At 42.2% G+C, this 15,336-nt stretch overlaps 1 protein-coding gene across 1 annotated transcript in view; it reads left to right on the top strand.

The window, feature by feature from the left end:
* AATF (apoptosis antagonizing transcription factor) overlaps positions 1 to 15,336 on the top strand; it is a gene marked incomplete at its 5' end in the record, with an annotated part of 115,867 nt that overhangs the window by 18,599 nt on the left and 81,932 nt on the right. Inside the window, one exon of the mRNA XM_083379743.1 lies at positions 3,969 to 4,106. Coding sequence (XP_083235869.1) covers positions 3,969 to 4,106 — 138 coding nt within the window. The remainder of the gene's footprint in view (positions 1 to 3,968; positions 4,107 to 15,336) is intronic.

The raw sequence follows: 15,336 nt of genomic DNA, 5'->3' as shown, positions 1-15,336 counted from the left end.
TTGTCCGAGGACATCTCTGTGGTCATGTGGCCGGCATGACTAGACGCCAAAGATGCACGGAACGCTGTTACCTTCCCACCGTAGTGGTCCCTATTTTTCTACTTGCGTTTTTACGTGCTTTCGAACTGCTAGGTTGGCAGAAGCTGGGACGAGTAACAGGCGCTCACTCTGTTACGCGGCACTCGGGATTCGACCCGCCAAACTGCTGACCTTCTGATCGACAAGCTCAGCATCCTAGCCCACTGAGTCATCGCGTCCCTTATAATAATAATAGACATTGACAAATTCGCCATTAGTCAGTTGCAAAAGGCGGCTTTACTAGGAACTGCTTCCATCCTGTGACGATATCTGTAATACCGTCAAACATCCACATCTGCCTATCTCAGGTCCTTGGTAAGGACTCGATAGGTAGACAAAAATGCCAAATCCAGTCTGAACATTTGGCTGACTGTGCGATGATCAGTAATGATGATGATAATTTGGAAGGGACCTTAGAGGTCATCTAGTCCAACCCCCTGCTCAGGCAGGAAATCCCATACCATTTTAGACAAATGGCTGTCCAGTCTCCTCTTAAGAACTTCCAGTGTTGGATAATTCATCGCTTCTGGAGGCAGGTTGTTCCACTGGTTAATTGTTCTAACTGTCAGGAAGTTTCTTCTTAGTTGCTTCTCTCCTTGATGAGTTTCCATCCGTGGCTTCTTGTCCTGCCTTCAGTTGCTTTGGAGAATAGCTTGACTCCCTCTTCTTTGGGGCAGCCCCTGAGATATTGGAACTCTGCTATCATGTCCCCCCCTCGTCCTTCTCTTCATTAAACAAGACATACCCAATTCCAGCAAATGTTCCTAGTATGTTTTAGCCTCCAGTGCCCTGATCATCTTTGTTGCTCTTCTCTATACTCTTTCTAGATCAAATACAGGAAGTCCTTGACTTAAAACAATTCATTTGGTCCAATATGGGTTGGTCACCAGGACCAGAGATTTAGTCCTGCAAGCTTTTGGACGTGTGCTGGAGCCCATCCTCAGAGAACTTCTCTCATGCAGATTGTATGCGCTCTCGCGCACAGGTTCTGGTGAGAGAGAAGTTCCCTGAGGACGGGCTCCAGCACATGTCTGAAAGCTCAGAAAACTAAATCTCTGGTCCCGGTGATCAAACCAGATTGGATCCTGCAACATTATCCTGGGCTGGGACACATCTATTCACCTACATTCATGAGTTCATTTAGTGGCCATTCTAATTTTTTAACTTTTTAAGCATGATTTGTTCAACTGTTTTTGTGAGATTTCAAGCCCTGATATTTTAGTTGAATACTTAATTTAAAATAAATAAATAAAATAAATTGAATTCTTGTTCAGCTGGACTACAGATGTCATATTGTGCCGAACTGTTGAAACCAAGATGATACATTTCAGGTTGGGCCAACAATATTTATTTCTTTTCAAAGGCTTTAATATAAAGGGCTGCCTAAAAATATTTTTTCTTCTGTCCAGAAATGCCCAATTCTTGCAGACTATCTGGACGAGCCCCTGCAGTTTTCTTGGCGAGGTTTTTCAGAAATGGTGTCAGAGTTGGTTGAATGTCTTGGTTCCAACTAATGAAACCACATAAAGCAGAACTCTGAGGCTTGAACTTTCCTCAAAGCACGTGTTTATTGGATACATTATATCGGCACAGACAAAAGTGAAACCAACTCTGAAATTTCCGTAGAGCAGGGATCTCCAACCTATGGGCCGCGGCCCGATGAAATGGCTGGTCAGGGTGCACACCCTTGGGCACGCATTCCCCCCCTCGCGCTAGCGCCTACAGCCCTGTTGGCGCATGCACGTGGGCGCAAATGGGAACACTAGCGGGGGGGCGTGCGCACCCCTTTTGTGCATCCATGAACGGGTGCCTAGCCGCCATGGGGGTTGTGCAGCCGTTCACACATTCGCATGGTGCCAGCGCATGCCGCATGCACGTACGCAGCCGCTGGTGGCCCCGTTTGCATGTGTGCACACTCGCGCACACGCAGTAATTTGGAAGCTGCCCTCCCCAGCGGGCCACAAGCCGGGAAAGGTTGAAGAACTCTGCCCTAGATATTCAAAGTAACTATAAGTAACACTCCCCTCCCCTCTACTATTCTATAAATCATGCTACCCAGTGAAAGCAATTGGCAGGCTTCTCAAATCCTCTTCTCTCCTCCTTCCTGCCCCTGCAGGAATGTCCTTGGCTCCCACGGGACGGCTCGGCGCTTTCTCTAGCGATACAAATAGCAATAGTTCTTCCCCTCCCCCCTTCTCCCCTCATCTATGTGGCAACTCAGAACGGAAAAAATGGATTTAGCCAGGTTTGTTTCAGACGAGCCTGGGTGACAAATGGTTTGCCACTGCTCTCTTCCTAGGGCTGAGAGAGTGACTGGCCCAAAGTTTTTCCCCTGCAGGATTAGTACTCATAATCTTAACACCTATTTTAGTTTTAAAGATACCTCCTAGAGTTCTGCTTCTGGGGCACTCTCGTCCCGTAAAATGTATTCGTGTAAGAATACAGCTGCTCCTCGAGTTACGGCCATAATGGATTTTTCCTGATTTTTACGAACCATTTTTTGCCAGGGTCGTTAAGCAAACGCCAGGGTCATTAAGCAATCCAGTGGTTTGCCTGGGGATGGCACGTCTGGCCAAAACCCAGAAGTAGCTCCTGCATTTTTGGCAAAACCGTTATAAAACAGAGTCACATGACCGTGGGATGCTGTAAATGCAGCCCCGTTGCTAAGCACCTGAATTGTGGTCACATGACTCCAGAGGGTGGGGAACAACCATTGGAATTTTTCATCAAGTAGATCTCTTGTACCTTCAGTCATTAAGTGACCGGTCATAAGTTGAGGAGTAACAGGTATCTGTGAAATATTTATTACATTGACTTACAATCATTCGTTTAGTGACCGTTTGAAGTTACAACGGCACCGAGCAAAGCGACTTATGATGGCTGTTCACAGTTACGAACATTGCAACATTCCCATGATCAAAATTGGAGCCCTTGGAAACTAGCATGTATTTATGACAGTTGCACTGTCCTGGGTTCATGCGATCCCCATTTGTAACCTTCCCAGCCGGCATCTGACAAGCAAAGACACGGGGGGGGGAGGGAGTCAGATTCCCTTAACGACCACATGATTCACTTAACAGCTTCAGCGGTCTACTTAACAACCGTGGCAAAAAAGGCCCTAAAGTGGGGCAGAACTCATTTAACAACTGCTTTGTTTAGTAACAGAAATTTTGAGCTCTATTGCGGTTGTAAGTTGAGAACTACCTATTACTCTAGTAATGGAATGAATGCCGTATTCCAGAGGTCCCCAACATTTTGGGTAGCAGGGACCGGTTCCATGGAGAAAAGTTTTTCCGCGGACCAGAGAGTGCGTGGTTTTGTGTGCTGCCTGCATCCCAAGGATGGGGCTTTGCTTGTTTTTGCGGGCCAGTTGCTGGCATACTGCAGCCCGGTACCGATCCACAGACCGGGGATTGGGGACCCCTGCCGTATTCCATAAAATTGCTGAGAAGATTTTTGTAGAAGATTTTGTGGCTGCTTTTTTTTTTCCCCCTGCCTGCCCGCTTTTATTTTTTTACTTTATTTTACATCCCTTTTTCCTTGTTCCGATACGGCTTTGTTGTTTTAACTGCCTCAGGAGGGAAATTCATCCGATCATTTAAACCCACGGGGATGGGGTGGTGGTGGAAGAGAAACGGGGAGAAATCGTAAGCTTCTGTATTTTGCTTGAGTTGAATAAAAATGGCCACCTTGCTTGGAAAAGCAGTTTCTGCTTTCCCTCCAAGGAATTTAGACAAGGCAGGAATAAAATGGAATTGTGAGACCTGTTTCCGTGATGGGTCTGCTCTGTTTAAAATTGCAGCTACAACAAATGCATGACGGCTAAAGTTTTGTGTTTTTCTCCCCCCCCTCCCCCCCCTCCCCCCCCTCTTTCTTTATTTCTCCTAAAGCCCTGTGGGATCACCTCCTGGAAAGCCGAATCAAGCTGCAGAAGGCTCTCTTAATAGCCAACCAAATTCCACAGCCAGATTCCTTCTCCGAGTTCAAGAAGAGAGGAGGACAGGAATTTTCTAACGTTCTCAAGAACAGTAAGGATCTATCTGTGATTGTGTGTTCTAATATTATTGACAACATCGACAATACATTACGGGTTTCCTTGTGTTGTTGCTGGCGTTTTACATACTTAATAGAGGCAAAAGGAAAAAAAAATGGGGGCCACAGTCAATCTCTGTGTATTGATTACACAAAATTAAATATCCATTCCTAGGTCTGCTTACTCTGTATAATTGGTCTAGTGTAGTGATGGCCAACCTTTTAAAGACCGAGTGCCCAAAAATCATTGTTAAGTGAATCGCTGCAGTTGTTAAACTGGTAATACGGTCCTTAAGTAAATCCGGCTTCTGCATTGTCGTTGCTCATCAGAAGGTCTCCAAAGGGGATCACATGACCCTGGGACACTGCAACTGTCATAAATACAAGTCGGTTGCCAAGGGTCTGCGTTTGGATCACGTGACCATGGGGATGCTACAATGGTTGTAAGCATCAAGGTAATAATTTAACAGCTAACCACCTTGTATAATGTGAGATGCATGATGTAATGATGGGAATGACTCAGCAGGGTCTATGTCCCTTTAAGAGCAAGCAGGGTCTGTATCCCTTTAAGAGCTTTGTTTAAAAGGGAAGGCTCTGCAGATGTGTGCTCTCTCTCTTTTCTGTTTCCTGCTGTAACTGCTCTGTGTTGGAGATGGCTGTATTAATACGTGTATGTATATTGTTCCCGGTCTATGATATTGTAGATAGTGTATGATAAACCACCATTTACTGATAAACCACCACTGTTTACTGCGTTTACTCCTGGGGTATCTCAGCGCAATAAGACTGTGCATGCTCTAACAGTAAGCAATCATTAGCCACTTTTTCCAGTGCCGTTGTAATCTCAAAACAGTCGCTAAACGAATGGTTGTACGTCGAGGACTGTCTGTAACTGAAACGGGCCTTCAGTGTTTGTGTTGTGCTTCAGGTGAAATGTTTTGTGCTGCACAGCTTGCTGCTTCTTTAAACCAAGCCTCTTCCCCCCCCCCCCCGCCCCACTTTTTGGTTTCAAAGGCAATGTCCTAGCAACAGTAAGCCTGACCTTTTAGTAAAACGTATGCTATTAACGTATTTAATGAGATGCATTACAAACAACAGCAAGCGACGTGTTTCATTACTAGTCCAAAAACTGTGATATCGTGAAGACCTTTAACAGAAACAATGGTTGACATTTCGATGTTTCCCATAAGCAAAACTCAAGTTGCGAACACGGAGTTTAATATATAAAAGAGGTAAAAATTCAAACACAGGACTTTAAAAAAAAACCTAAGCTTTCCCTCAGGAGATTAAAAGAAGATCCTGCACTTTAGCACGGCTTCTGTTGATGGTATCTTCAGATAGTAAGTGCTAAATATTTACAGGATTTAGAAATAAAACCCTGACTGGTTTAACCATCTATTGGGACCTGAGGAGAGTTCAATCTTGCAAACATAGATCTCCCATAACCTTCTTTCCGTGGCAGTGTTTGTCTTCTAGTTAATAGCCCTCAGAACAGCGCACAGTAAAAACACAAATAAAACCCAAATCTGTATAAATCAAAGCGAAACGGAGCATAATAAAAGCAGTCAGTTAAACGGCAGTGGCTAAAACAGGAAGTTTTACTATATTACAGAAATAAGACTACGTTTAAAATAGGTCAGAAACGACTAGCAGACATGTGCGGGGGGGGGGGGGGAAACTTTACCTTTACTTTTTATGGAAATATAGAGGACTAAAAGGCCTGAGAAAAACAAAAAGTAAGACATTATTTACATTTGATGAATTTCGCAGATAGTGAACAGAGGAAAAAGTAGGGAAGAGGTAAAAAGAGTGAAAAAGGAAAAAAAAAAAGCAAGCATAGTAAAGTTTGCTATCAAATTTCAAAATAACAGTGATTAAAAATCTGTCTTCAGGTAGTCTTTGATTTAGGGCTGTAATTGAGCTTGACAATTGCAATCATAAGCCGTGGTGGTCGTAAAGAGGGTCATCATTTATTTTATTTATTTATTTATTTATTTTAATTCCATTTTATATCCTGCCCTTCTCCGAAGACTCAGGGCGGCTTACAAGCCTAGCAGTAGCCTTCATTCTATATATATGCCTGCTTATTAGGGCTTTCACACACATCCCCCAAGCGGCATTATTACAAAGTCAGCTTAATTGCCCCCAACAATCTGGGTCCTCATGAGCACGGGGTTGGACTAGATGACCTCCAAGGTCCCTTCTAACATCATCATCATCATCATCATCATCATCATTATTATTATTATTATTAGTGACCAACCTGATTTTGCAACCTTTTTTTTGCCATGGTTGCTAAGTAAATATTGGGGTTGTTAAGCAAAGACATTGTTGGCTATGTGTTTTTTTGCAGAAACCAGAAGAAGATGCCAGTTTTTGGCAAAAACATAAATTGTAGTCACGTGACCACAGGATGCTGCAAACAGCCATAAATCCAGGCCAATTGCCAACCAGCCAAAATGTTATGTGACCGGGTAGGAGGGGTCATTGAAACTTTGGAATGTTGTAAAGTATCTTTGGGGGACGGTCTGCTGAATCGTTGCTAAGCGACTGGTGGCTTTACCTGTATTAAAATCAAATTCAAATCAGTTCAAAAGTTTGAAGGGATTAAAGTAAGTCAGTCTTAAAATTAGATTGTTATACAATAATTAACTGTGGCGAATATTAGCAATATTGGCAGAATCTAAAACATACAATAATTTGTTCCTAATCTAGAACCAAGTTAGAAAAATCATTAAAAGTTGAATATTGAAACCTGAAATTATAGAAAATAAAAAACTTTGAACGCAGCAGTTTTTACAATTGCAATCCAAAAATGATTTGCACATTGAATTAAACAATATATCCAAGTTGTTTTTCAGATGCTAAGTTAGTTTTGACACCAGCCTCTTATTCCTCTAACTTATTTGCCATCCTGCAGACAGGATTGTTCGTAATTTCTAACGGAAGGCCTAAAGAATCACAGCAGGTGTTTCTATGTACAGAGCCAGTTCTATGTACTTTGAAGGAACAGGAGATTTAATAATATTTAATAAGAAAATAATAAGCTGAAAAGAGAAATCTACTTTTCAGTTTGTTTTATCCTTTAATAAATTATTTTCCAAAATTGCTAAACTTTGCAACACTGCCACCAGAAATGGAAAAAAAATGCTCCTTAATTTCTTACAGTTTTAGAAAATGAATTGTCTATTTTCACAATCAATATTTAGACCAACAATACATGTTATCTTACTAGATTTCTTTAAGTGTAATATTTATTGTGAATTTGCCACTTTGCCATTGATAACTAAGCCATTGTTGTCTTTCAGTGTTCTATTTAATTTCTGCATCTATTTAATCATACAGTATTTTACTTCTTCACTTTCTGATCCACACTTTATTAGCAGCATATAAATAAGCCCCAATAGGCTATCTACATTTTCTGTGATAAATGTTTCAAATTCAATCAGATCTCTTAGAATATCACTTTGTTTTCATAATTAATTTTGGACTATACAACTATTGTAGATACTGAAACATATTTGGTTCTTACTATTTAAAGACAGACTCTTGAAGGATTTTATCTTTTTCTGATTAATAATTGTCTTGCAACCTACATGAATTATTGTCTCTTCACTAATGTGTTTTTATACAGACTGCTTCATGCAAATAAATATCAAGATAAAAGATGATAAATATGGAGCTAATTCCTTTTTTTAGTTATCCTTTGCTTTCAAAATACTACTTGTTGAATGATTTCTGAATTCTTCTAAAAAAAATTTAGAAACATTAATTGCGTTAGAGATGTTTATAAAAATCACCCAAAAGTCCTATTTCTTCTATAGAAGCAGTTCAACCATAAAATACTATAATCCTATCTATTCTCAAAGTTCAGCAATTTGCTTGGTAGTACAGTTTAAAATGCGATGCTGCTTCCAACTCTTATAAAAATCTTGATCTTTAACGTCAGGTATTTTATTAAACCATATAAAATGGAATGGTAGTGACATGTTGAATGGTGCAGTTGGAACAAATGTTGTAAGTGTGTCTTAAAAATCGGGGAGAGGAAGGCATAAACGCTGTGACAGTATTGAAAAATGGTGAGACTCTGTGTAAATATTAAATATTTAAATATTAAAACATAGATGCAATCTGCTTATAGCCGCTCAACTTGTTTAATTAACATTATTGTTCCCCCATCCAAAGCCAAAGTGAATGCACAGGGATTAGTTTAAGTGTGCCTGGGAGACTTTTAGCAGCACTTAGGTGGAAAGTGCACAAGAGGGGACAGTCGGTAAAATCTGGAAATGCAAAAGTGCAGAATTTTGCTCCTCAGCACTTTATTAAGAAATGTTTAAAGGAGAGTTTATTGAATGTTGTACATTAGTGTGTGTGTGTGTGTGTGTGTGTGTGTGTATGTGTGTGTATCTATATATTGTTAGCCGCCCTGAGTCCCTCGGGAGATAGGGCGGGATATAAGTCCCATTAATAAAATAAATTAAATAAATAAATAAATAAATATACACACATGTATTTATAATAATGTACAACACATGTATTTATAATAATGTACAACATGTACAACATATAAATACACATGTATAATAATAATGTACAACATTCAATAAACTCTCCTTTAAACATATATATAAAACATATATATAAAAATAAATTCTGGGAGTTGAAGTTGTGGTCAACTCCCAGAATTCCTGAGCCAGCCATGCTGAGGAGAAAGGGAAAGGTTTCCATGCTGAGCCTTGCCGGCTCAGGAATTCTGGGAGTTGAAGTCCACGAATCATAAAAGACCCAAGGTTGCCTACCCCTGCTTTAGCCCAAGAGGTTCTGAACTTTGATGAATGTATCAGGCTAATCATAGCTGGTTTGTGTGTGCGTGTGTCTACAAGTGTGTGTGTGTTTCCAGTAATGTAGAGTTTTCAACACGCCTATGACCTGTACCTCCGATCTAAGACAATCCTTAGTTTACGGCCACAATTGATCCCCAAATTTCCATTGCTTAGCAATTGCTAAGCAGTCTGTACAAGTACAGACTGGGCGAGACCTGGCTCAAAAACAGTAACTGTGAGAGGGACCTTGGAGTCATAGTGGACAATCACTTGACCGTGAGTCAGCAGTGTGCAGCAGCAGCCAAAAAAGCTAATACAATCCTGGGTTGTATAAATAGAGGCATAGAAGCAAGATCACGCAAAGTATTAGTACCGCTTTATAAAACCCTAGTAAGACCACACCTCAAATACTGCAGCCAATTTTGGTCACCATATCACAAAAAAAAGATGTTGAGAGTTTGGAAAAAATTCAGAGAAGAGCAACTAAGATGATCAAAGGCCTGGAGACCAAAAGATACAAAGAACGGCTGCGGGACTTGGGACTGGCTAGTCTAAAGAAAAGAAGAAATAGGGGAGACATGATAGCAGTCTTCCAGTATCTGAGGGGCTGCCACAAAGAAGAGGGGGTCACGTTATTCTCCAAGGCACCAGAGGGAAGAACGAGAAACAATGATTGGAAACTGACCAAAGAGAGAAGCAACCTGGAATTAAGGAGAAACTTCCTGACAGTGAGGACAATTGACCAGTGGAACAGCTTGCCTCCAGAAATCGTGGGTCCTCCATCACTGGAGATTTTTAAGAAGAAGCTAGACCAGGCATGTCAAACTGCCAGCCCACGGGCCAGATGCATCGCAACGAAACCGCACCCTCCCCATTGCCGGCAGTGGGGAAAAAAGTCGCGGTATGTCACGCGACGTCACGTGATGTCGCGAGTTTGACATGCCTGGGCTACATGTCCTGAGATGGTATAGGTTCTCCTGTTTGAGCAGGGGGCTGGACTAGAAGACCTCCAAGGTCCCTTCCGGCTCTATTCTATTCTAATAACAGGGTTGTTAAGTGAATCTGGCTTTCCCATTGAAATTGCTTGCAAAAGGTGATAACAAGATGCTGGGACACTGCAACTGTCTTAAATACATGCCAGTTGCCAAAAGTCCAAATTTTGATCACGTGACCACGAGGGATGCTGCAGTTGTAAGTGTGAAAAACGGGTCACATCGCTTTTTTTCAGTGCCATTGTAACTTCAGACGGTCACTAAACGAATGATTGTAAGTTGAGGACTCTGTGCTCTGAGAGCCTTCTTAATTCTCTTTCTCCTGACCAAGCTTTGCTCTCTCTTTGCCTTCTGGAATGCAGCCCCTCCCTCCTGGGAATCCAGGTTACATTCCACCACAGTCACTCTTTCTCAGCCCAGTGTAGCCCATAAGCTATTGAAAGGGGCTGGGGGGAATGGAAGGAAGGCACATTGTGTGTGTTGTTAAGCGCCCAGAATCACTTAGGTGAGCTGAACAGCATTCACATTCAATAAAACAAATGAATGTTGCCTTGAGTTTCTGAATGAAGGGCAGCGGACCGGAAGTGTCCGTAGGGAGGAGCTGAAATCTACAAGAATGGGGGCCCTGCGTCAGAATCTAAACCCCGCCCCTTTTCTACGAGCCATTTGCATATCCGCCATCTTGCAGATTTTAGCCTCCCTCTCCCGTGGACCTTCCTGTATTGTTCCTGTTGTTACACAGACAGGCCTTGACTTACGACGATTTATTTCGTGATCCAAGTTACGACAGCCCTGAAAAAAAGTGACTTGCGACCGATGTTCACACTTAACGACTGTTGCAGCCTCCCCAGGGCCACGTGATCAAAATTTGGGTGCTTGGTGACCGACTCGTACTCGTTGCTGTGCCCCGGGGTCATGTGATCCCCTTTTGCGATCTTCTGACAAGCAGAGTCAATGGGGAAGCCAGATTCATTTAATTAACCATGTTACCAACTGAAGAACTGCCGCGATTCACTTAACAGCCGTGGCAAGAAAGGTCGTAAAATGGGGCAAAATTCACTTAAGGGTTTTGCTTAGCATCATAAATTTGGGGCTCATCTGTGATTGTAAGTCGAGAACTACCTGTATTTACGTAGAACATTAGGATTCTAACTGCAGTCAAAAAGCCACCTTTATAATATAGGCAGTTCTTGACATGTTGTTGTTGTTAGCTGCGAAGTCGTGTCCGACCCATCGCGACCCTATGGACAACATTCCTCCAGGCCTTCCTGTCCTCTACCATCTTCTGGAGTCCATTTAAGCTCACGCCTACTGCTTCAGTGACTCCATCCAGCCACCTCATTCTCTGTCGTCCCCTTCTTCTATTGCCCTCGATCTTCCCCAGCATTAGGCTCTTCTCCAGGGAGTCCTTCCTTCTCATTAGGTGGCCAAAGTACTTGAGTTTTAGCTTCAGGATCTGGCCTTCTAAAGAGCAGTCAGGATTGATCTCCTCTAGGACTGACCGGTTTGATCGCCTTGCAGTCCAAGGGACTCGCAGGAGTCTTCTCCAGCACCACAGTTCAAAGGCCTCAATTCTTTGGCGCTCAGCCTTTCTTATGGTCCAACTTTCACTACCATACATTGCAACTGGAAAGACCATAGCCTTGACTATACGCACTTTTGTTGACAGGGTGATGTCTCTGCTTTTTAGTGTGCTGTCTAGATTTGCCATGGCTTTCCTCCCCAGGAGCAAGCGTCTTTTAATTTCTTGGCTACAGTCCCCATCTGCAGTGATCTTGGAGCCCAGGAAAATAAAATCTGTCACTACCTCCATTTCTTCCCCATCTATTTGCCAGGAATTGAGAGGGCCAGATGCCATGATCTTGGTTTTCTTAATGTTAAGTTTCAACCCAAGTTTTGCACTCTCCTTCTTCACCTGCAACAAGAGGCTCTTTAGTTCTTCTTCACTTTCTGCCATTAGAGTGGTATCATCTGCGTATCTTAGATTGTTGATATTTCTTCCGGCAATCTTAATTCCAACTTTTGATTCATCTAGCCCTGCCTTTCTCATGATGTGCTCTGCATATAAGTTAAATAGGCAGGGCGACAGTATACAGCCTTGCCGGACTCCTTTCCCAATTTTGAACCAATCAGTGGTTCCGTGTCCAGTTCTCACTGTTGCTTCTTGACCCGCATATAGGTTTCTCAAGAGCCCAATAAGATGGTCTGGTACTCCCATCTCTTTAAGAACTTGCCACAGTTTGTTATGATCCACACAATCAAAGGCTTTAGCATAGTCAATGAAGCAGAAGTAGATGTTTTTCTGGAACTCCCTAGCTTTCTCCATGATCCAGCGTATGTTGGCAATTTGATCTCTAGTTCCTCTGCCTCTTCGAAATCCTGCCTGCACTTCTGGTAGTTCTCGATCCACATACTGCTGAAGTCTAGCTTGTAGGATTTTAAGCATGACTTTACTAGCATGAGAAATGAGTGCAATGGTGCGATAGTTTGAACATTCTTTGGCACTGCCTTTCTTAGGAATTGGAATGTAAACTGATCTTTTCCAATCCTGTGGCCACTGTTGAGTTTTCCAAATTTGCTGGCAAATTGAGTGTAGCACTTTTACTGCATTGTCTTTTAAGATTTTGAATAGCTCAGCTGGAATACTGTCACCTCCACTAGCTTTGTTGTTGCTCAGCTTTTCTAAGGCCCACTTCACTTCACATTCTAGGATGTCTGGCTCGAGGTCAGTGACCACCTCATTGTGATTATCAGGGACGTTAAGCTCATTCTTGTATAGTTCTTCTGTGTAATTTTGCCACCTCTTCTTAATCTCTTCTGCCTCTGTTAGGTCCCTGCCATTTTGGTCCTTTATCATGCCCATTTTTGCATTAAACGTTCCCTTCATTTCTCTAATTTTCTTGAAAAGATCTCTGGTCCTCCCTATTCTATTGTTTTCTTCTATTTCTTTGCACTGTTCATTTAAGAAGGCATTCTTATCTCTTCTAGCTATTCTCTGGAATTCTGCATTCAATTGCGTGTATCTTTCTTTTTCTCCCTTGCCTTTCGCTTCCCTCCTTTCCTCAGCTATTTGCAAAGCTTCCTCAGACAGCCATTTTGCTTTCTTGCATTTCTTTTTCTTTGGGATGGTTTTGGTTGCTACCTGTTGTACAATGTCACGAACCTCTGTCCATAGTTCTTCAGGCACTCTGTCTATCAGATCTAATTCCTTAAATCTATTTGTCACCTCTACTGTATATTCAACAGGGATATGATTTAATTCATACCTGACTGGCCTAGTGCTTTTCCCTACTTTCTTCAGTTTAAGCCTAAACTTTGCAAGGAGAAGCTCATGGTCTGAGCCACAGTCAGCTCCTGGTCTTGTTTTTACTGACTGTATAGAGCTTCTCCATCTTTGGCTGCAGAGCATATAGTCAATCTGATTTCTGTGTTGACCATCTGGTGATGTCCATGTGTAGAGCCGTCTCTTGGGTTGTTGGAAAAGAGTGTTTGCTATGACCATCGTATTCTCTTGACAGAATTCTATCAGCCTGTGCCCTGCTTCATTTTGCACTCCAAGGCCAAACTTGCCTGTTATTCCAGTTATCTTTTGGCTTCCTACTTTAGCATTCCAATCCCCCATGATGATAAGAACATCATTTTTTGGTGTTAGTTCTATAAGGTGCTGTAGTGCTTCATAGAACTGGTCAATTTCATCCTCTTCAGCACTGGTGGTTGGGGCATAGACTTGGACGACTGTGATATTGAATGGATTGCCTTGGATTTGAACTGAGATCATTCTGTCATTTTGAGGATTGTATCCCAGTATTGCTTTTCCTACTCTTTTATTGACTATGAAGGCTACTCCATTTCTTCTGAAGGATTCTTGCCCACAGTAGTATACCTGATGGTCATCTGAATTAAATTCACCCATTCCTGTCCATTTTAGTTCGCTGATACCTAAGATGTCGATGTTCAGTCTTGTCATCTCTTGTTTGACCACGTCCAGCTTTCCTTGATTCATGGATCTTACATTCCAGGTTCCTATGGAGAAAAAATCTTTACAGCATCGGACTTTCCTTTCACCACCAGACATATCCACAGCTGAGCGTCCTTTCGGCTTTGGCCCAGTCGCTTCATTCTTTCTGGCGCTACTAGTACTAGCCCTCTGCTCTTCCCCAGTAGCATATTGGACGCCTTCCGACCTGAGGGGCTCATCTTCCAGCGTCATATCGTTTTGCCTTTTGGTACTGTCCTTAGGGTTTTCATGGCAAAGATACTGGAGTGGGTTGCCATTTCCTTCTCCAGTGGATCACGTTTTGTCAGAACTCTCTGCTATGACCTGTCCGTCTTGGGTGGCCCTGCACGGCATAGCTCATAGCTTCATTGAATTACGCAAGCCCTTTCGCCACGACAAGGCAGTAATCCATGAAGGGGTTCTTGACATATGACTACAATTAAGTGGTGCAGTTGTTAAGTAAGTTGCACCCCGTTGTATAACTTTAAAGGAATCATCATGCTTCTTAAGTCAATCTGGCTTCCCCGTTGACTTTGCTTGCCGGAAGCCCTTTGAGTAGGTCACAAATGTTGATCACATGACCCAGGGACATTGGAACAATCGTAAATACATGCACCCAAAATTTGATAATGGGATTGTATGGACGCTCTCACGCTCGTAAGTGGGAGGACTGCTTGTAGATCACTTTTTCCAGTGCCGTCTTAACTTCAAACGGTTGTTAAATGAATGGTTGTAAATTGAGGACCCAAGTGCTGAGAGATAGCTGAGTCTTCCTCTTAGCGTAAAACCCATTTCAATTTGATATATATATATATATATATATATATATATATATATATATATATATATATGGAATCCCGGTGTTCTGCCAAGCCATGGTTTTGTTTTAACCATGGTTGTTGAATAAACTATGTACAGACCATCACAATGACTGGCCCACATAATACGCCACCACATCAAACGTAAGCAAAATGCAACATGGCTTAGCATAATGGGAAAGTCCAATTATTAGCTTCCAATTGACCCATGATGGCATGTTCTTAAGAAATACCCAGCTTTCCATCCTTCAGCACAGCCGGCTGAATTTGTATTTAAGAGGGGCTCGTGCGTGCGTGCATGTGTGTATGTGTGTTGTGGACAGCCCCTCTGCTCTCAAGGGTTTAAAAAGCCTAAACAAAGCGACACTGCCTCTTTAAAAAAAAAACAAAAAAACCCCAAAAGCCATCCTATATAAATTATGGCCATAAAGTTTTTTTTTTTTCACCCAGCAGTGCAGCCTAATTAATTCCTGTTCCATACACAAAGGGAAATGCTGGGTGACAAATGGGTGCGAAGCTTGAAAGCTGCCACGTCGGCAAAACATTTTCTACTTCAATTTATAAGCCATTTTGCAGTAAATCATCCAGCAGAATCT

This window comes from Vipera ursinii, assembly GCF_947247035.1.
Source record: "Vipera ursinii genome assembly, chromosome: 1".
Lineage (NCBI taxonomy): Eukaryota > Metazoa > Chordata > Lepidosauria > Squamata > Viperidae > Vipera > Vipera ursinii.
Note: the sequence above shows the minus strand (reverse complement) of the source record. Positions and strands in the feature narration are given on the sequence as shown.